General features: G+C 37.4%; 1 protein-coding gene across 1 annotated transcript; it reads right to left on the reverse strand.

Moving 5' to 3' along the window:
- Positions 1–4,747: 4,747 nt before the first annotated feature.
- Positions 4,748–5,998, reverse strand: LOC103195392 (zinc finger and SCAN domain-containing protein 4-like). Its single transcript, XM_007938928.2, has 2 exons — positions 5,461–5,998; positions 4,748–5,376 (listed from the first exon to the last, which is right to left on the reverse strand). The coding sequence occupies exons 1-2, from the start codon at positions 5,996–5,998 to the stop codon at positions 4,748–4,750; spliced, it is 1,167 nt and encodes a 388-aa protein (XP_007937119.2).
- Positions 5,999–22,678: the final 16,680 nt, after the last annotated feature.

Below are 22,678 nucleotides of genomic sequence, written 5' to 3' on the forward strand. Positions count from 1 at the left end.
GAAAATATCCATATTTAGAGGACAATGACTGACATGAAATGATGACACGTTTCAATATGTGTTTGTTTAATGTGTATATTTTGCACTTTACAGGTTATTACCCATATATAGCACTGAAGAAGTCACTTTAAACTCATTTCTGACTGAATTGTTGTTTTTATGCAAATTACTTTACATAATGAGTTTCTTAAGTAATAAGCTTCATTGTGCAGGATATGCCATCCAATAATTGAGTGTGACTTGAACATCCGCTGCAAACAGAAAGCAAGGGCATCATGGTCAATTATTAGTCAATAGAGAGCTTTTAATGAGAAGGATGTAGTTAGCATAATGCTTTAAAATTCCAGAACCTTGTTTCATAAACCATTCACATTAAAAACTTAAAAAAAAATGTGCTCAATATTCCTTTTTTTGAGGAAGGAGAGAGCCTCAGAATTGTGTTAAATGTTCAATACTGCTCGACATTATTCCTCCTCACTTTTCCTTACATACTTATTAAACATCTTAGGATTTAAAAGAGACACTTGTGATTTTTCAAAAGTGGAAGATAGAAGACTGAGATGGAGTTGATTAGACTAATACATATAAGGAAATACTCATTTTGAAGTAAGAAAGCAAATTCTACTCTTCCCTGAACACTTAAAGGATAAAATAGTTTGACAATCTCAACATGCTTCCATAATTCCTAAAATGGACTCAGATTGGTTTCATGATTGGAAATTAATCTAATTTTTTGTATTGTTTTCACTTATGTCATGATTTAGGACTTTTGTATGTTAAATCAGTTTCATGTTTAATTCTTTCTGTTTAAGATGACTACTGCACAAAGATTTTTTTTTTTTCTGTTTTGTTTTTTTGGTATCACTTTCTTTTTCAAGGAGTGTACTGTATAATCACCGAACTCCTCTGTAATTACATGGCAAAGACTGTGTAAATACGTAATTATGTTCATGCAGATTACTTGATAATTATACTTCCAGTTACCAAGTAATGAACAGAATAGTCATCATGCAACTTGCAGTCCTTAAATTTTCAGCTTGGTCTTTGTTTTAACAGAGAGAACTAGATAATTACTCTATGGTTACATGGCACTTACATTGTCAACAGTCATGTATTTACAGTGTTATTATGTGGTTATTTTTTACCTAATAAAATAAAGTGGTATTGTCATTTAAAGACATCCTTTCTTCCTCGTTTCAATAAGAATTCTATGTTTCACATTGCTGAATACCAAAGATGAGCTAGTCTTTTGTATATGCTTTAGTACACAGAATCAGCACAAATCTGAAATTAGAGAGATTTCTGAAACTGTCTTTCCCAGGATAAATCTAAAAAGAGAGAAGGAGAGAAAAAAGACACTGTAAGTCAAGTTTAATTAGTGAAACATGGAACATATATGTATTAATCTTAAATCCAGGAGGCAGATTCTCTAACATGATTTTTTTATCTTTTACCTTAACCACAGTACCATTTAGCCATGGTTCCCTCTGTCAGGAACGTGCTTCCTCCATTATTTCAAGATTGCCATCTTTCTTTGGGCACCTCATCCCTGAATGAATAAAACCTATGCTTCTTCCTTTAACCCTTGGGACCTACACAATTTGCGCTTTGTTATGGTAAGTCTGGACTTACTACAATATCTTCCCTCCAAGCCTCTGACTGAATGTTCTTCATCTTGTTATCTCCAATCTCTGGCAAAGAGAATGGGATATGCATAGTTTATAAATAAAGGTTGTATTAATAACTTAAATAACAGTATATTATATTAGTTGAATAACTGATTAATAAATTCTAAAATTATTACCTTTGGCTATTCCATTGGCTATGCCATGCATCAATGGATATCCAATGATGTACAACATTTTCTAAAATTTTAGAGCATTTATCTTAAAAGTTTACTTTTTCATGACATGCTTTTGTAGTTTGAACCCACCCAGAGGCTCTGCAGAAGAAAAGATCTGGTGATCTGCTCTGATAAAGATTACAACCTAGAAAACTCTATGGGTAGCTTTACTCTGTCACATAGAATCACAATGAATTGAATTGACCAGATAGCACCTAATGACAACAACCACATAGTCCATGCACTGTGATTGGTACAGGGGTTATTCAAGAATAAAAATAAGATAACCTCCTACCCTTATTCACTGAACTCACTATTCATGGGTAGAAATATTCATCTTTACAATGAACTATAATACAAGGCAGAAGAAACCAACATCTGTAATACAATACAACAGAAGTGTGGATACTGCATTCCTATAATCTCAAGCAATGGTAGATTTCACTGGCTACTTTATTTTTCAGAGCAAATTGGTCCATGTTACTCAAATAAACTAACCTTTCATCTTGCATGACCCATGTATTGAAAACTAATAATTGGGTTGGTTCATATGAGTTCTTATAAAAACTGTGAAACAAGGTATTGTGCTTCAAGTATTAACAAGCATTAAGTGAGACTAGACATTTCTTATTTTGTTCTTCTGGCGTATGTGAACCTGCTTTTTTTTTTTTTTTTTTTCAAATGCCATCACTTGATGGCAGTTTTTACTTTATTCCCTTGTGTAAAATGTTTAGTTATACATATGAAAAATACTGAAAATACCATGGACTGCCAGAAGAACTAACAAATCTGTCCTGGAGGAAGTATAGCTGGAATGTTCCCTGGAAGTGAGAATGAACAGACTTGGTCTCACCTACTTTGGTCATATTGTCAGAAGGGACCATTCCCTGGAGAAGGATATCATGCTTGGTCAGCAAAAAAAAGGGCAAGGCCCTCAATGTGATGGATTGACACAGTGGCTACAACAATAGTTCAGGTATAGCAAGGATTGTGAGACTGACACAGGACCGGGCAGTGTTTCATTCTGTTGTCTGTAGGGTCGTTATGAGTCAGAGCTGACTTGAGGGCACCTAACAACAACATTAATGCATTTCGCTGCTAACCAGTAGGTCAGCAGTTTGAACCTCCCAGCTGCTCTGTGGGAGGAAGATGGGGAAATCTACTCCTATATAGATTTACAGCCTTGGAAACCCAGTGGGTGTTGTTATGAGGCAGAATCTACTTGATGGCAGAGGGTATATATGTATTTTAATTATGTGTGTTTTACATTGTTATTTTTTTAAAGAGAGGTTTAATCGATATGTGCTGATATGTAAAGATCTCCAAGATGTTCTAGAAAGTGTAAAAAGCAAAATGCAGAATAGTGTGCATAGATTTCTTGCATTTATCAAGATAGGACTACTGATACCTCTTTTGTAAGTATGTATGTGTGTGTATTGGTAAACAGTATGCAATTGTGAAACATGCTATTAACATACACACTTACAATGACTATAAGTAAAGTTGTGTAGGAAAACTGATAAAAGAGTAATAATACATTCTCAATGGAAAGTATGACCAACATACAGACTTTTTGGTTAATTCCTCACCATATAGATTTCTACTATCTTTGTCAAAACTACTGCCGTGTTTTCAAACCAGTATACTGCAAAAGATCAATGAACCTTTATCTTTTCATGGTCTGTTGCTATGTGAGCACTATGGAAGCTGATAACAGTTCAGGACTTGGTCTCATTCAGAGTCACAGCTCATTTAGAACACAGGGATATAGTATACAGATACTCTTGGGCACATTCTAGAAAAATGATAAGCTTCTTATCTCCACTACTGGGTATTTAAGCTTCTGTCTTAAAGTTAATTCTACTGTCTGTTTCTGGTTTGAGAAGTGAATTTAGGGCTACAACAGATTCCTGAGAAATCCAGGTTATAAAATCCAGTAATGAGTAAGACAATTTCATTCCTATGAAAACTATACCTACAACCTTCTAAATGAGCACTGAGAACAATCTTATTTGGTAAATGAATGTGATGTTCTGTTTCTCTTTATCTTCTCCATTGATGGTCCCAGATGGTTAGGCAATATATCTGAAAGGTAAGTTGCTTTAGATCAAAGACCAAAGAAGGTATTTTGTCCTTAATCACTAAAGCTCTATTGCTCCTGCAGGACCAATGCATATCCCTTAAGGACTTAGATTAAACCTGAGAAATAAAAATAAATCAAACAAACAAACAAAAAAAAACCCATCAATATATGGCAATTATTTGGTGAGTTCTCTGCCTTTGAATAAAGTCACAGTCATGTGCTACCTAGAGATTCCAAGACACTATCTCCAGTTCCCTCACCACCATTCAGGATTTTTTTTTTTTTTTTTTTTAATTAATTTGTGATTAGGCTGAAAGTTTACAAAGAAAATTCATGTTCCATACAGCAGTTCACACACACTTCGTCTCATGACATTGACTGTATTCTCCCACAATGCAACAGCTCTCCTCCCATTTCCTCCCCATAGCCAACTCTTCCCTGTGTCCTTCTGGTCTTCATTTTCCAAGGCTCCTTTGGTTGCACCAGCACTTAAGGGTGTGTCAGGAGGACAGAGGAGCTGTCAGGGAAAGCCTCACTGGACCTCTATGAGCTGTTGTTTGTGTCCAGGATCTTTAGGTATTCTGGGGTGGTAGTAGTGGTGGGGTTGCGACTCACTATCTTCTCATGTGGAGCACATTCTTTCATTTATTCAACAGAAATTATTAGTCATTAGGAAATGCATCAGCCACTATTCTAGGTATTTGGGATACACTGGTGAACAAAACAAATTCCCTGCTTTCCTTAAACTAGTAAGCAAATCATATGGCATGCTCTAAAGAGATAACATCAAAGAAACATATATGTGATGGTGGGGAAGTAGCTTAGGAAGCTTTTGTTGTGTAGAGAACTCTTTTGAGCATAATATTCTGTTGAGTCCTCACAGGATGGTGGTACGTGGATGACTGTCTGTAGCTACTCCCACAAAGGAAACACAGGTACGGCTTCTCTCCTGTGTGGATTTTCTCGTGAGCCCGTAAGTTGGTTCTGTGGCTGAAGAACTTGTCACACTTGCTGCACGGGAAAGGCCTTTTCCTCTCATGAATCACTTGGTGCACTCGCAGGTCTGAAGTCTGGAAGAAGCCCTTGTGGCACACAGAAGAAACAAATGGCTTCTCATTTCTCTGTCTTCTCTGGTGGGCTTCTAACTGAGAGAGATATCTAAAGGTCCTGGGACAGTCCTCACATCTGTGTGGTTTTGGGGTCTTGTGAAATCTCTCTTGGTGTCCCCCACCTGGGGACTTCCCCTCATTGCTCTGGTGGGTGGGGGCAGGCTCAGAGGTGGCTTGATCTGGCCTGGAGATAAATCCTGGTTCCACCTCTATAGGCACATCTTGATGAGAGGCTACTCCCAGGACTCTTTCCTGGGACCCAGAAGTGCCTAGGCTTACTCTTCCAGAACTTTCTGGGTTGTCCTTTTCAGGTTTGGCACAGTTCTCTTCCTGGATAATCCCTAGGGAAAGCACTTAATTGTGTTGGCTAGTGACACCACCATGCAGAGTTTTCAAAGAAAGGTGGCTGCTGTCTTTATCTTTGCCTCCACATCCTGTTTGTGTGGAAGGATCTTGGAGAGTCCCAATGGAAGTCACCATGTTCTTCCCAGTTGGGGTACCTGTTGACAACTGTTTTGTGAGGTGAACAATGACGTCTCTTAAGGGTATAGTCTCCATAAAGAGGGCTTCCTGTCCCTGCATGCAGATGTGGACATAGCCAGGTGGCTCTATGCAGTCATTTGCCAGGTCTTCCATGATCTTCTCCAGGTTTCTGCCACATGAATTCCACCCTTCTCTCAAAATGGACCTTTTCTTGCAGTGCTTGTTCATCAGAAACTGCTCCAGGACCAACTGGGAAATCATTTCCTCCTTGCTGTGTTGCTTTGGGCTGCACCCACAAGTGAAATGCCTTCTAGAGTCTATGCAGTTCCTGCCATGCACAGGAGTTATTGCTGTATCGAAAGATGCAGAGCCCATGCTCTGGAGCCCAGAGGTCCCCTCTCGCTTCTGGACACCAAGTGCTCGGGGGCGTTCAGACTGTGGATGTCCTGACCTAGGATCCTTCCTGGGTGGGTACACCATCAGGATTTCCTGAGATCTAAAACCATACCTGGTGAGATTTCTCAGAGACTCAGCCAGGAGAACTTAGTCTCTGCTCACATGTATGTCTGAGGACGTTGCACCAACTGGTGCAGGCTTAAAGGCTCCTTCTCAGTGGAACCTTCAAATGTCTCCCTGGGATGGACCCTGAGCTGTGTGACCCCTCTTCTTCTTCTTTTTCTTTTAATCTCTTCTTCCTTTCTGTAAACATTGTGACTCTCTTGCCTATGAAAATTTGAAAGTTACTGTTATAACTGAATTTTCAAATACTGGGGGATGGGGGAAATGCCTCATTTCCTTGCAGAGCTAGAATGACAATCAAAGGGATTATCCCAGCTTCTAAACAAACTGCAAAAGATAGAATATTTATTTGAATTATATGAAATTCTATCCTTTGCCTATTCAAATGCCTTAGATCGCTGAACTGGTCAATAAATACTATGAAGTGAAATATGTAGTATTCCAGAATACTATAGAACCTCAGTGAAGGTGACACTATCCTACATTGTTCATATCAAATTTCTTAACCAGGCATCTACCTTGGGTAACATTGAGTCATTAAGTTCCCTATGACTGGGTGCAAAATATGCACTTGTAATTACATTTTTGGAGAGAGGTACCCTCACTTTTATTATTACTTAGGTAGAAAGTCTGTGTGAGCTTATGAGTGTGTGGATGTGTGTGCATGTATGTGCACATGGTACTGGTACAAAAGCATTATTTTCTTTTTGTGTGCATTTCACCTGTGTATAATAACTGCTATAATTTGTTACAGGAACTTTGTAGTGCTATTTCTTAATTGACCAACTGCATTTGATGGAAATCCAGCATGAGAAAATCTATTTTGTCATTTCCAGCAGCAATTTGAACACAAAACATAGCATTATTCTTAGCTAGGAACGTTGCTTATGACAGCTGTTTCTGTTTTTCACATTTTTTCAAATCTTAAACATTCTATTTGTGTCAGAAATTTATACCTTCCAATTTAAAAAAGAAAAAAAAATATTTCACTAGTTGTCTGCCTACTTAGTACTATTGGGTTGAATGACAAAGTGGTGATCACTTTTCAGCAATAATTCTATTGTTAGAGTGATTTCATAGATGAGTCAGTCAGGACAGACAACATTTTGCTGTGGTAACCAATAGTCTCCCATATTTAGTGGCTTAAAACAATAGTGTTTTTATTTTTCTTCTTTTTCTTGCTCACTCTACATATGTGTTGTGAGTGTGCAGGGGCTATGCATCATGTTTCTGTTCAGGGATGCAGTATGATGGAGCCCCCACCATCCAGAATGTTGTCTGTCCCCTTGACAACAGAAAGAAGACCAGAAAATTTCACATTGAATCCGAAATGTTTCCACTTGGAAGTGATACTTGTTCCATGTGCTCATGTGTTGCTATAAATTAGTAACATGGTCATGCCTAACTTTTAGGGGAACGAGGAAGTACAAGGTGTCTGAAAGGGACAATTGTAATATTGCTGGGCAGCTATATGGCTACCCTAGCAAAGGAGGTATTATTTTGTTCATTTTAAAAACAGGGTCTAAGGATCAGTGACAAAGTGACAAAGATAAAGATAATAAATAGCTGTAATTTGGGCAATATGCTGCATAATGACAAAAGATGTTACTATTAAAAAGTAATTGGTGGAAAATATTCAAACACTCTCAAACTTAATATTAGTTATGTGACCTCAGGCATATTTTGTCCCTGGATGGTATAAACAGTTAATGTGCTTGGCTACTAACTAAAAGGTTGGTTTGAGTCCATTCACAGGCTCCTTGGAAGAAAGACCTGGCAATCTGCTTCTAAAAAATCAGTTGTTGAAAACATTGTGGAGCATAATTCTACTGTCACACATGTCAGGTTGCCATGAGTCAAATTTGACTCTACCAAACTGGTACTGGTAGGGCATATTTAAAAACAGAATCTCACTGCCGTAGAGTTGGATCCAACTCATATAAACCCCTCCTTGGGTTTCCAAAGTGATATCACTACGGAAGTAGATTGTCTAACTTTCCTTCCGAGGAGTGGCTGGTGGTTATAACCACCAGCCTTCTGGTTAGCAGTCAAGTGCCTTAGGTTCTATGCCATCACAGGGCATATTTAGGAGGGCATTAAATTTTTTATATTTCCAGGGTAGCAATGCATTCATCTGCAAGCTGGATTCAGAAGAAGACATGGAATGAGGGATATCATTGCTGATGTAAGATGGATCTTGGCTGCAACAAAGAATACCAGAAAGATGTTTACTTTTGTTTTATTGACTATGCAAAAGCATTAGACTATGTGGATCATAATAAATTATGGATACCAATTGAGAATAATGGGAATTCCAGAACACTTAATTGTGCTCATGAGGAGCCTACACATAGAGCAAGAGGCTCTCGTTCAAACAGAATGGGAATACTGCATGGTTTAAAATCAGAAGGGCATGGTCATATAGGCTGAGGATCACATGGTCTACTAGTCTCTTGGACTAATTGTTTCCATGCATCTTTTGGTTTTCTTCTTCTTTGCTCTGGATGAAGAGAGGCCCATCATAGCATCTAGATGGCAGCTTGCAAGCTTTTAAGACCCCAGTCATTACTCAGTAATGTAGAATAGAATTGCCTCATTGCTAGTATGTCAGGGTTGTATCATTTCACCATACATATTCAATTTGTATGCTGAGCAAATATTCTGACAAGATGGACTATATGAAGAAGTACGTGGCATCAGGATTGGAGAAACACTCATTAACAACCCGTGATATGCAGATGACGTACCTTACTTGCTGAAAGTGAAGATGACTTGAAGTACTCACTGATGAAGATTAAAGACTACAGTCTGCAGTATGGTTTACAGCTCAATATAAAGAAAACAAAAATCCTCACAACCGAGCCAATAACCAGCATCATGATAAATAGAGAAAAGTTTGAAGTTGTCAAAGATTTCATATTACTTGGTTCTACAATCAACACCAATGGAAGCAGCAGTAAGGACATCAGGTAACATATTGCACTGGGCAAATGTGCTGCAAAAGACCTCTTTCAAGTTCTGAAGAGCAAAACTGTGTCCTTGAAGACTAAGATGCACCTAACCTAAGCCATGGCATTTTCAATTGTCTTATATGCATGTGAAAGCTGGGCAATGAATAAGGAAGACTGAAGAAGTGTTGATGCTTTTGAGTTATGGTGTTGGTGAAGAATACTGAAAATACCATGAACCGTCACAAAAGCTAATAAATCTGTCCTGAAAGAAGTGCAGCTGGAATGTTCCTTGGAGGTGAGAATGACCAGACTTCGTTTCACCTACCTTGGTCACGTTGTCAGAAGGCACCATTCCCTGGAGAAGAATATCATGCTTGGTAAAGTGGAGGGTCAATGAAAAAGAGGAAGACCCTCAACAAGATGGATTGATATTATGGCTGCAATGATTGGCTCAGGTATAGAAAGAATTTTGAGGCTGACACAGGACTGGTCAGTATTTCATTCTGTTGTACGTTGGGTCACTATGAGTTAGAGCTGCCTCAGTGGCATCTAACAACAACAACAACACATTCACCAGTGTTGGAGCATATTATAAGGTACCTTAGACATCTGAGAGAGTAACCCCTTTTTTCCTTCTCAGTCCCTCCAACCAGCTCTGCAATCTTGGGCAATCACTTAGGTTTGTTGAGTCTTAGCTTTCTTTTCTCTTAGGTGAGGGGGTTGGGTTTGCTGAAATCACTTCCTCCGTTGAGAACCTATGTCCTAAGATAAATACTTGATAGCCAATCAGCTCTGACTTTTGATCCTCCTTTTTCTGTTTTGGTAGATGAAGTTAACACCCAGGAAGTAGATGAGCAATTTACATTTATTTGATATCCTAATATGACTCCTTAGAACTCCAGGATTTTTAGAGCCTTACTAGATCTCAAATAATCTAAAGTACTTTCAAAAGTTTTTCCACTTCTCAAACTAATTCTCCTCTGAGATGACTTTTTCAATTCAAAATTAAGCTGCTGTCTTTTGAAAGTAGTTGAAGTCTTTATTCAAAAATTTTATTCTACCTAACAAGCAATTCCTGAGTATTTTATTAGATGGAAGTGCCATATTGTGTGTTGTATGGTTAGAAAGATATATGGGCCACTTTTTATTCTGAAAAGACTTAGTTTATTATAGAGAAACTAAGAAAAAGTTTTACAGAGGTGTGGATTACTTAGAATAATATAACTGCCAAAATCCACAGCCTTTTGACCAGAGTTTATAGCAAGTTTAATATAGAATGAAAATATTTCTGATATAAACTTAGATGTATATAAACTCAATGCCTATTCTGTAGAGTCATCGATTCTAACCATAGCAACCCTGTAGGACAGAATAGAATTGCCTCATAGAGTTTCCCAGGCTGTACTCTTTATGGTGGGAGCTCTAGTAGTATAGTGCAACAACAACCCTTTATGGTAGCAGAATGCCTCATCTTTCTCCCATGGAATGGCTGGTGGGTTCAAAGCACGGACATTGGTTAGCAGCTAAGTGCTTAACCTTTGCTCCACTAAGGCTCCTTTATATATATGAACATATAACACACACACACACACACACACACACACAAGTTTTTATTTTTGTTAGGTACCATCAAGTTGGCTACAACTTATAGTGACCCTGTGTACAACAGAACAAAACACTGTCTAGTCCTATGCCATCCTCACAATCCTTGCTATAATTGAATCTATGGTTGCAGCCACTTTTGTCATTATGCAGCCACTGTGTCAATCCATTTTGTTGAGGGTCTTCCCCATTTTTCCTGACCCGTTACCAAGCATGATATACTTCTCCAGGGAATGGTCCCTTTTGACAACATGATATATAAGACAAAATCTGGCCTTTCTTGCCTACAAGGAGCATTCCAGCTGAACTTCTTCCAGGATAGATTTATTCTAACTCATAGCAACCCTATAGGATAGAATAGAATTGCCTCATAGAGTTTCACAAGCTGTAACCTTTAGGGTAGTCCACAGTATTTTAATTTTTTTAAAATTTTCAGTTCATACACATTTTGTTTCATGACATTGACTGCAATTCCCTGAAATGTAACAGCTCTCTTCCCACTTCCTCCCTGTATTTACCTCTTCCCTGTGTCCTTCCCTCCCATGCACTCCTGCCTCCTGAACTATCTCTCTGTAAAAACACTGACCTTCTGTTCTCCAAAGAGTGTATCTATCGCATGTAAATGCTCACCCCATATGTCTGTCTGTTGTTTGGCTGGAAGCCACATGGGTGAGTTCAGTTCCAGACCTGAAGGGTAACTAGGGGCCATAGTCTCAGGGCTCTCATCAGGTTCTATCCAACTAGCAAATCTGTTTTTTTTTTTTTTTTTGTAAATGCTTTTGAGTTTTGTTCCACATTGTTTTCCCACTCTATCCAGGATCTCCTGCACCAATCCCCTCCAAGTGGTTGATAGAGGTAACCAGGCACCAACAGTTCTTCTGGTCTCATGATCATATAGGCTGAGGATCACATGGTCTACTATTCTCTTGAACTAATTGTTTCCATGCATCTTTTGGTTTTCTTCTTCTTTGCTCTGGATGAAGAGAGGCCCATCATAGCATCTAGATGGCAGTTTGCAAGCTTTTAAGACCTGTGATTACTCAGTAATGTAGGATGTAGAACAATGTTTTTGTGTAGTATGTTATGCCAATTGAGCTCGATGTCCCCTGAACCATGGTTTGAGTCCACAGGTCCAAATACTCACTCCCTCAGGGTAGCTGGCTGTAACCAAGAAGCCACCACAACCTTAGCCTTTGTCAGCTGTACTATACACCTGGACATTCTTACAGCACATGCAACTACACATGTAGAAACATCATTTGCCAACCTTATATATGGTCATGGGCACACTCCACCCTGCCTAGGCATACTTGATCATTCAGCCTGTCCATCCATCTATCCACCTGTAGATATTTTCAGTAATTTTCACTAATACAATTCAAAAGCATCAATTCTTCTTTGGTCTTCCTTACTCATTGTCCAGCTCTCAAATACATATGAGGAAATTGAAAATACAATGGCTTGGGTTAGGCACACCTTAGTGTTCTAAATGACATCTTTGTTCTTTAACACTTTAAAGAGGTCTTTTTTTTTTTTTTCTTTTTTAATTAGGATTTGGGTGAAGATTTACAGAGTAAATTCACTTTTCATACAGCAGTTCACATATACTTTGTCTCATGTCATTGACCAAAATTTACAATGCAGCAGCTCCCCTCCCACTTCCTCCCCACAGTTACCTCCTCCCAGTGTCCATCCCTTCATACTCTTCGAGAGGCCCATTGTCTGCCAACCCTGTATATGATCTTGGATACACTCTCCATTTAGACATACATAATTGTTTAGCTTGTTCACCCATCTATCCGTCCCTATACCCATGTTTGCTTTCATTGACAACTCAGTATTGTATTTACAAAGGGGTTCATATTTGTTGTTTGTACTGCCCATGTAACTCTCTCTGTCTTTCTCATCCTCAATGCTGCCATATTGGTCACTCACATTTGGTACATTGCCCTTCTCTTCACCCAAATCAATATTTATCTCTATCTATCTAACAGCATTCCCTCCCCTTCCCTCCCACCCCTGGTAACCAACAAAGAAAATGTCCTCCAATATATAAACCTTTCCTTAACTTTCACAATAACGGACTAATACAATATTTGTCCTTTTGTGACTGACTTATTTCGCTCAGCATAATGTCCTCCAAGTTCATCCACGTTATGCAGTGTTCTGCAGATTCTACATTATTCTTTAGCGTTGCATAGTATTCCATTGTGTGAATGTACCAAAGTTTGGTTATCCATTCCTCAGTTGTTGGACATCTAGGTTGTTTCCAAGTTTTGGCTATTGTAAATAGTGCTGCGATGAACATCGGCGTGCATATATCTGTTCTTGTTATGGCTTTCACTTCTTTAGGGTATATACCTAGTAATGGGATGGCTGGGTCAAATGGTATTTGTATTTCCAACTTTTGAAGGAATCGCCATACTGCTTTCCACAATGGTTGTACCATTTTACAGTCCCACCAGCAGTGTATGAGAGTCCCAATCTCTCCACAACCTAAAGAGGTCTTTTGCAGCAGATTTTCTGAGAGCAATATGGCATCTGATTTCCTGACTGCTGCTTCCATGTGTGTTGATTGTGGATCCAAGTAAAATTGACAACCTCAATCTTTTTTCCATTTATCATGATGCTGCTTATTGGTCCATATGTGAGGATTTTTATTTTCTTTATGTTGAGATGTAATCCATATTAAAAATTGTAGTCTTTAATCTTCAGCAGTAAGTGCTTCCAGTCATCTTCACTTTCAACAAGCAAGGTTGTGTCTTCTGCATATCTCAGGTTGTTAATGAGTTTTCCTCCAATCCTCATGCCATGTTCTTCATATAGTCTACTGTCTCAGATTATTTGCTCAGCTTAGAGATTGAATAAATATGTTGAAAACATACAGGCCTGATGCATGATCTTCAATTGTCATCAAAAACATTATCAAGGTGTGGGTTAAACAGTTATCTTAGAGAACACAATTAAATAGAGATAACACATACAAAAATTATTTTGCATTTCGATTACATTTAAACAAAAATCCCAGAAGAGTGACTACAGACTTATTTTTATCCTTTCTACACTTCCCTCAACCCCAGCTCTCTATTGAGTCAGTACTGCCTGATAATTTATTTCTTGTACTAGTGTTTGGAATTACTTGTGAGTCTGTTCTGCTCTTCTCTTTCCCTTGTTAAAGTATCCACAGAAGAGCCTGAATCTCAGCCCTTGTCACTTAGCAGGAGGTCAAGTGATTGAAAGCCTCACAGTGGCCTGCCAGCAAGGTCTTGATGTATCATTGATGTATTTTACATTAGAGGAAAAAGCCTTTTCCAGCAATGATGTACAGCCCAGGAGACACACTACATTGCATGTTCTGGGGAAAGGCGCCATTGTGACAAAATCCTGCATCAAACTGGTTATTCTTAAAAAGTGGAAATACTGGATGTGTAAATTCCTGAAAGTTGATTGAAATTTTTGTGTACAAGATAATACCAAAAGGTAATTGGACAAGGCTTTGCATTTTACACTTTTTATAGACATTCATTGCAAAGAATGACATAGTGATAAAATAACCACTCCAAACACATTAAGATCACAATTACATAAGATTAAGTGAGACCAAGAAATAAAAGTGCTTTGTGAACTTTTAAAGACTGTGGAAGAGTTTATTATTTATAGTTTTAGTTTCATTGTCTTTAGAAAAGACTCTTTTTGACTGGCATCAAAATAAATCTTCAATGTACATAAATGGATATTCTACTACCTCACATCCACCAAAGTAAGAAATGCATTGTCCAACCAAGTAATATCATTCCAGAGCTGACTCAGACAGTGGTTTCATCAGTATGGTGATAAGCAAGCTTAGGTTCTGCACATTCCTTATCATCCTGTTAGTAATACCTTATCTTTGCAGAAGCATCCTTGGGCAGTACAAATGGTTAAGCATCCGGCTGCTTACTGAAATGAAGAAGGTTCGAGTCCCCTCAGGGTCACCTCAAGAGAAACATCTGGTGATATAATTCTGAAAAAATTAGCCATTGCACACCCTATGGAGGACAATTCTATTCTGACACACATGAGGTTGCTGCGAGTCAGAGTGACTCAACAACAACTATTTATTTTTTAATTTTGTAGAGAATTCCATAGCTCACTAAGTGATTTCACATTTGTGGTTTCATCTGAGTTTCATGATAATATCTGAAGATAGATAGAGCAGGCACTATTATCCCTATTTTATACATGAGCAGGTAAATCAGGGTTTAGAGAAGTTAAACAATAAACCAAGATCACACTAAGTGGTTGGTAAGCAACTGAGACCCTATTAGGCTCAATTTATAGCCAGCACTTTTTCTAGTAGAAAGACTAGACTATAACTTTCATGAAGGCAAAGGCTCTATCTATTCTATTCTCCTTTATGTCTTTGTGGCTTAACATAGGGATCACAGAGAGAATGTACTGTATAAATGTTAACTGACTGACTGATGATGCTCAGATTATTATTTTCAATAGTTTTATAAAATTAAATGTATGGAGGATGAAAAAATTTACCATTAGGGAAGTACTTATACTTAACTTTTCTAAATAAGTACTGGCAATTGAATAAATGGTATAGTTTGTCATTCCCTCAGATATGTTATTGTTACATTAGTCAGCTGAAAGAGATCTTTTATACTGCTAAGTCCAGGAAATAAAAAAAAAAAAACGTATCTCATCTGTCAATAAAACATGAAATCAAGCTTGAGTTTCAGTGAATATTTGTCACTTCAGATTTTTTTTTAAATAAACCATCATATTTAATGATGATAAACAGTTTTAACTTTTTAAAAAATGTAATAAGCATGCAAGAATTTGGATTTATTCCTTCTTTGTTATTTACCTATGTCCTCTTCCTTCTTCAAGGCCTCTTAGACATAGTATCACTCATACATCTAGCTACAGCATTTTGTCATTTATAGACTCCTATGCATGCATTTTGGTAGAGAGTCAGTAAAGATGAGGGAAACCCTCTAGGAGATGGATTCACACAATAGTTGCAATGATGGGCTCAAACATGCCAGTGATAATGAAGATGATGCAGGACTCATCTATGTTTCATTCTATTATGCATAAAGTCACCATGAGTTGGAACTGACTAGATGGCAAGTAACAACAACAATAACAACCTGACACATATTGCACTATACTGTAGGTCAGAATTGAGACTTAACATGGCTGGCATAAGGTAAGCCTATTTTCCAGGAAATAAATGAAGAACAAGATAGAACTTCACTGTGGGGAATATGGGGAACAAGACAAGGGACCAGAATAGGACCTGCAGGAAGCTGGTTGTGGAATCTGGAATATAAAATGAGGGTTTAATCAGACAGACCAATAGCAGAGTGTGTTTACTGGAACTAAAACACAGAGTTAGGGAACAAGGGCTTCCCTTCTAATTTGATCTGAGTTGGTGTGGAGAAATTCTGTACTGTTGTTAGTTGCCAATCAGTCAATTTTGACTTATGAAAATTCTGTACTGGGGTCTCTTAATGTTCTTGAAAAAGAATTATAATGGTTTGTGAAGCCATTAGGTAGCAGTGGAAAGTATTAGAAGGATGCACATGAGGCTAACATCTTGAGGACCTTGAATGAGGCTAAAAGCAGAAGGCTGTATCCCATATTCTATTTAGGATTGTAGTGTCTATCAGAATAAAACTGATTATTTGGTAATGCAAGGTAGAGGAGGAATCCATGCATAGGGTTCTGACAGCTTTTATGTGAATGGCGAATAACCAGGAGTTTCATGGACTTTGAGGCAAGTGTAAAAAAGTAGCAGATGATGCTGGTTGAAGAGCTTAAAGTGTTGTCATGTTGTGATACAGTGACCTAGGTCAGGGACAGAGTGAGATTCACAGGCAGATCTAGGACTACACAAGAATGAGAACCTAGTAAGAGGTCAGGTAGAACTGAATCAGTGGACATACTATGTGGTTCTCACCCAGCTGAAAGAACAGACTAGAAGAAGCTTACCACTTGCAGGTTTTCCAGCATATGCAGGGAGACTGAGCTCCAAACAGTCACACCATGGGAATTTTTATCCCAATGTCCAATGAGGATTTAAAAAAAAAAAAAAAAAAATCCCTGGGACCTTCTCTGGTGGCCACAGCAAGATTTGTCATGGTCAGGAGGAATGGACGGTTGACACTTTATGAAACTTACCTTTTATCTGAAAGAGATAGCTGTAAACTAAGAGAAGATATAACCAGAAGTAAGTGAGATAAATCTATTTTTCTGTCACTCAATGTGGTGGGAATGTACAAGGAAGATGAAATTAATTACAAAAAATATATAAAAACCACACTTTGCACTTTTGAGTATATATGTTTGCAATGCCCACAATGTGTATGCTTTTGCAACTGGATAATCATATGGAGAATTTTGTTTTAAACTATGAAAATATTCACCTTTAGTGATAATCCTGTCAGGGCATAGAGAACTACTAAACCATTTTACAGATTGTGTAAATGGATGAAAGAGCAACTAGAGTGTGGAAACATTTACTTTTCTGCAGTATTTGAAGAAAACATGGTTCAAACATAAATTGTCTATGCTGAATGTGTGACAATTAATGTGTATTCTATGTGTAGCTGGAGTTATATTTATCTGTCTTTAAATTGATATACAGTCATGTGCTACATAGTATCTGTTCAGGCATAGTCTGATGGCAGGTATGTCCATTGTCCCATAGGTTATAATACAAATTCAAATCCACTGCCGTCAAGTTGATTCCAACTCCTAGTGACCCTATAGGACAGAGCAGAAATGCCCTGCAGGGTTTCCAAAGCTGTAAATCTTTACAGAAGCAACTGCCTCATTTTTATCCTGCGGAATGGCTGGTGGCTTCAAACCATTGACCTTTTGGTTAGCAGCCCAATGCTTTAAGCTTTATGCCACCAGAACATAAGGTTATAATTGAGTTCAGAAATCCTGATTGGACAGCAGGGCGTAGCAGACATGACCAGGCATAGTGAGTGCAACAGCTTCCTGCATGCAACACATGCATGCATGTCTCTTGTATACAAAATGATTATGCTGCCAGGCATATAATTGTACAGTACATATATAACCTATAATACATTTGTCTTGATAGTCATAATAAATGCCTATAACTGGCTGATGTATGTACTGTGCTGTACTTTTGTATCATTATTTGAATGTGAGCAATCCCTACTTACAAATGAAAGTTCACCGTGTAAGAGTGTATGCTTCAACTCGTGGATGGCAGCATCCAATCTTGTATATCATGCGTCTCTTGAGTGTTGTAGTGTTAGCTCTCTGTTTAATTTTCTTTTGACAATGTTGCTATGAAGTTGATTCTGCCTCCCAAATGGAGCAGAACCAGTACTAGTGATAACAGCAGCAAAAGGCAGAGGAAAAGTATTGATTGGGAAATGAAACAAAAGGCTTTAAAAAACATGAAGGTGGAACATCAGTGAACGTTACTGATCATGATTTAGGCATGTCTGTTTACTAAGTGAATAATGTGGTAATTGAACAATGTACAAATTACATAATATCCCATTTCACAGATGAGACCATGGATATTAAATGTTGCATACTCATATATGTTAAAATAAGAGGGTGTGGATGGGGCAATCTACTTCCATAATGATACTGCTTTGGAAATCCAAGGAGGGGTCGCTATGAGTCAGATCCAATGTGACGTCACTTAACAACAACAGCAACAGACCCAGGATCAGAACTGAGGTAGTTCATCACCCAATGTACAGCTTTTCAACTGCTGCAGCTTCCCAGAATGCCCCTAGTGATTGCATGTTATAATCCATTACCTTTTCGTTCTTTCCAGAGCCTCTCTTTACCGCATTACATTCTGAATGATTAATAAATTAATGAATTCCAATTACATTAATTAAAACGTGCCAGCTAGAGTAATCATAATTCCCAAGACAAAACAAAATTTATTGTTTACAATGTCTTCTTAAAATACTACGGCATATTATTAGATGCAAAAATAAATAATTATGCAGTATGAGTGGAGGAACTTTGTGTTTGAGAGGTCAGGGAAAGGAGTTTTAATTACTATAATAAATAATATCACTGCCATGGAGCAATGAGTATGGTTAGTGAATGAAACTGCATTGAATACCAACTTAATGTAGTTGAGCACCTTTAAGAAGGATATCTCTTGAAATAGTGAATAATTCAGCTTTTGCCAATTAAGCCAGTTCTTGGGCTGAAGTGTACTGAGTTAACACAGTTAGATTTAGTCATATTGTTTAATAGAGAATTCCAGGGATAAGTATTCAAATCCCTTTAAATGGCTTTTCATCAGATCTTATTCATATTAGGCTGACCTTTATTTCCACTATTACTTCCAGGAGAAGGAGAAATAAAAGAAACACTTGTTGATTTACCCATTTTGGTCTGGTGAGATTGCTTCCCATTTGTGGTGAGCTAGAATTCTGCCCTCTCTCTAGCATGCCCATGTAGACTATCACACAGAAGCAAGGGTAGGCAGGGTCAGCTGTAAGTGAAAGTGTGGAGATTAGTGAGGGATTTTTAAGAGCACTGGAGAGGTGTTATTAATCCTTTGAAAGTGTGAGACTTTGTGATATGGCAGCTGGACTCCTGGGGGAAATTGCACAGGGTTCTGTGTACTTGATAAGGAAGGTGTAAAGTAAAATGCAATGAACTCAATGACCCAGAAATTATTATTAGAGGAAATTAATACCATCTTCAGGAGATTTGTGGCACTTAACATAGCATTTGAAAGAAGATTCATTTTTATCAAGCTGCCTCTCATTTTAAATATAAACAGATGCATTTCCATTCTGTAATATGAAGATTAAAGATGTGATTTTGGACTGGTAAAGTCTATTTAGCATTAGAAAAGAAACCCACATGGCAGCTGTGGGGTGGGTTTCTGAGAGTTGTGTGCATTCTTGAATTCTATGTTAGTTCACTTCTCACACAAAGTTTTCTATTTTGGGCTCTAATTTTGGTTGTTTCCAAAGGTATCTCTAGTATTAGCCTCCTGTAGCAGGGTAAAGGTTCAGTTGATACCCTATTTACATGGCAAGTGCAGCACAACAAACAAGATACTATCTCTAAGGCCCATTGAGCTCCTTCACTCTTAGTCATTTTGTCTCTTGGGAGAGGATGACAAGAAGGATGGCTGTAAGACAGTCAAGATGTGATTTCCCTCAGGTAGTCTTTCCCTTGTTAGTTCTCCTTTTTCAGGGGCCTCAGAGCATCCATCTGTACTTAGATCAAGAGATAAGAAATGGAGATAAACTGTGCTTGATTTTTTTTTATCTAGGTTGTAAATGGAACCACAATACTGTTGTAATTAATTATCCAATGCTCTTCAGCCAGCACTATCAATGTCACTCACTGTGAACAACCCTCCTTATGCTTAGAATTTTAGCACTAGAAAGAAACTAAAAAGGTATTTAGTTGAAACCTTTCATCTTGCAAAGGAGACTAGACCAAGAGAGATTAAATGAACTCATCAAAGCTACGTAGCTAGTTAGTGGTAGAAATAAAAAGAGAAACCAGGTTTTTCTCATTACATCAAGCCTTTTTCTGGAATTCTACCCGTATTCAAGTTTCAATTAACCTTTTCAAACAGGGTGAATGAAATTATTTTTAAATAGTAAAGTTATATTAGGGAACATTTTTCTCTTCTGGAAAAAGACCTTGCATTCTTTCACTTAGAAAAGACAAAATGGTAGGCAGGGGGAAGGAGTCAATGAGAAGCAGGGTCTGCAATAAATTTTAGAACTCCTTCCAGGCTACTTGGAAGACCCAAGGGCTTAACAATTTGCTGACGTCCTTTATTCAGAGACCTCTAATTCTCCATAGTCCTTTATTCAGGAGCAAGATTAAGGAGCCTAAAAGATTCTTCTTCTTCTTTTCTTCTAGGACAGCCTAGAGCTAAAAGTCCAGTGGGGGAAAAAAAAATATTGATGGAGTTTGATTATTAAATAAACTAGTTAATTTCTTTATGGAATCTTGTAGATTCTAGGAGTGAACCAACATGAAATAGGACCAAGTTTTTGCTAAGGAGTCTGAAGAGTGTCTTTGTCATAACAAAATTAAGGCAACATATAATTGTCATTTCTTTTATGCTATGGAAATTGAATATTAGCATGTGTATAATTGATCTAAAGTCCAGTCCAGACACATCAAAGACATGAATCTATGTATATGTGTGTTTTTAATCTAATTACAAGGAGCTGCATATGTTATTACTCAAAACTTATATTTGCTTTTTTTTTTTTTTTTTTTTAATTAAAGGAAATGTCTTTTATTCCATACCCCTGCACTGGCTTTTAAAAATCTCTTTCCATTTTCCTCAAATGACCGGAGCTGCAGTCAACCTGCCTCTCTAGGGCTCTTGAACTGAACACTTATTCTTTTAAAAATCATCAACACAGGAGCTGTTGCCAAGTAGAGAAGCCAATTCTTCTCTTCACACTCTAGGAAATGTTTTCTTTGCAGCACTGTTGGCATGGAGGTGAAGGGCCTGGAACCCAATATTGAAATGTCAGTAAGAGCTGCTATTGAATACAGTTCATTTCAGAATTGAAGCAAATACACCCAGAAACTGCACTTGGGATATTCAAATATAAACATGTGAAATATTGTCAATGTGACTACATGGCATCTCTTATGAGTGATCAATACAGAACTAAGTGAATTAGCTTTATAATCTCAAAGAATACATAGATTTGCTAGTATAGCAATAATTTTACCAAAATAAGAAAGCAAATTCAGAAACCAGAACAAAAACTAATTATAAATTATCTTTAACTATTTAACTCCATAGAAATGTGTGCATTTATTAGACCCAGTTACATATTTGATTCTTTTTTCTTATGACAACTATAGAATAAATAAGAATCCTTATTTCAACAATGACAATAATGAAGATAGATGCACAAAATAGGATTAACGAGAATTCCATCCAACCTTAAGTTTCTAGGATTCTATTATGTATATATGTGTAGTTCTGTTTTATGATAATATAGAGATAGTATACATTTTGAATGTTGTATACTATTCAGAAAGGATCAGTATGCTAAAAAACAGTGCAAATGTCATTGCCTATGTATAATTCTGTGAAAGATGGACAGATGTCTGTTTTTTTTAAAGTTTTTCTGCTTTTGCTGTTTCTGGGAGCATTCATCTAACTTGCTTTTATTAGATATTGGTAAGGTTTTCTAAGAAGAAAGAATTAGTATTTTTTTTCTATATTGATTGTGAAGCCATTTTCACCTGACAAGGGACAGTTCATATATTTGATTTGTGTTACAGGAATTACAGATGTGTTTTAGGTTATGTGTACATGTATATTTACATAATGGTTACTGCTTTGGCACCTAGACAGTTTGTGCATGTGTGTGTGTGTCTAAGCATATGTAAGTGTGAGAATGTGTGGGTGAAGGATATAAGAAGAAAAAACTTCCTTCTGGAACCATATGCCAAATCGATTTTAATAATAGCTTATATAAGAAAATTTTTGCATTCTTAAGACACTAAAACAGTCTGTTTTGATTCCCAACTGGATCATACCATATATAGGCAGTTTACATTTTTTTTAGTAAACTTTTTTTTACTCTTAATCAATTGCTAAAAATAAGTCTATGTAGCCAACTCTCTCTTGACATTTCTACATTTCAAACTTAAACTGTCTGAAAAAGAACACTTAATTCCACATCAAATATAATCCTCCTTATCTCAGTAAATGACACCAAAATTCACTGAGTTGTTCATATATATTTTTAATTTAAATTTTCGGTGTGTGTGTATGTAGGACAGTGATTCCATGCATAGTTACTGAAAGTTTGCCATAATGTGGTCGTATCTTATCCTATAAAGTTTTTTTTAAGGAGGAGCTTCATGTAATGACAGAGACTAGTAGAAAATTTCTCATAAACAGTGGTACCAATTTGAAAATACTTTGTGTAATCACATACACAAAGTATATAAGTGTTTATTAAGTGCCAGGGATGCCTGGTGTCATACTGGGTAAAGTGCTCAGCTGCTAACTGTAAGGTCACCAGTACTCTGTGGCAAAAAGATGTGACAGTCTGCTTCCCTAAAG

The sequence above is a fragment of the Orycteropus afer genome, unplaced genomic scaffold (genome assembly GCF_000298275.1).
Source record: "Orycteropus afer afer isolate SDZICR_OR568_19922 unplaced genomic scaffold, OryAfe1.0 scaffold00055, whole genome shotgun sequence".
Classification (NCBI taxonomy): domain Eukaryota; kingdom Metazoa; phylum Chordata; class Mammalia; order Tubulidentata; family Orycteropodidae; genus Orycteropus; species Orycteropus afer.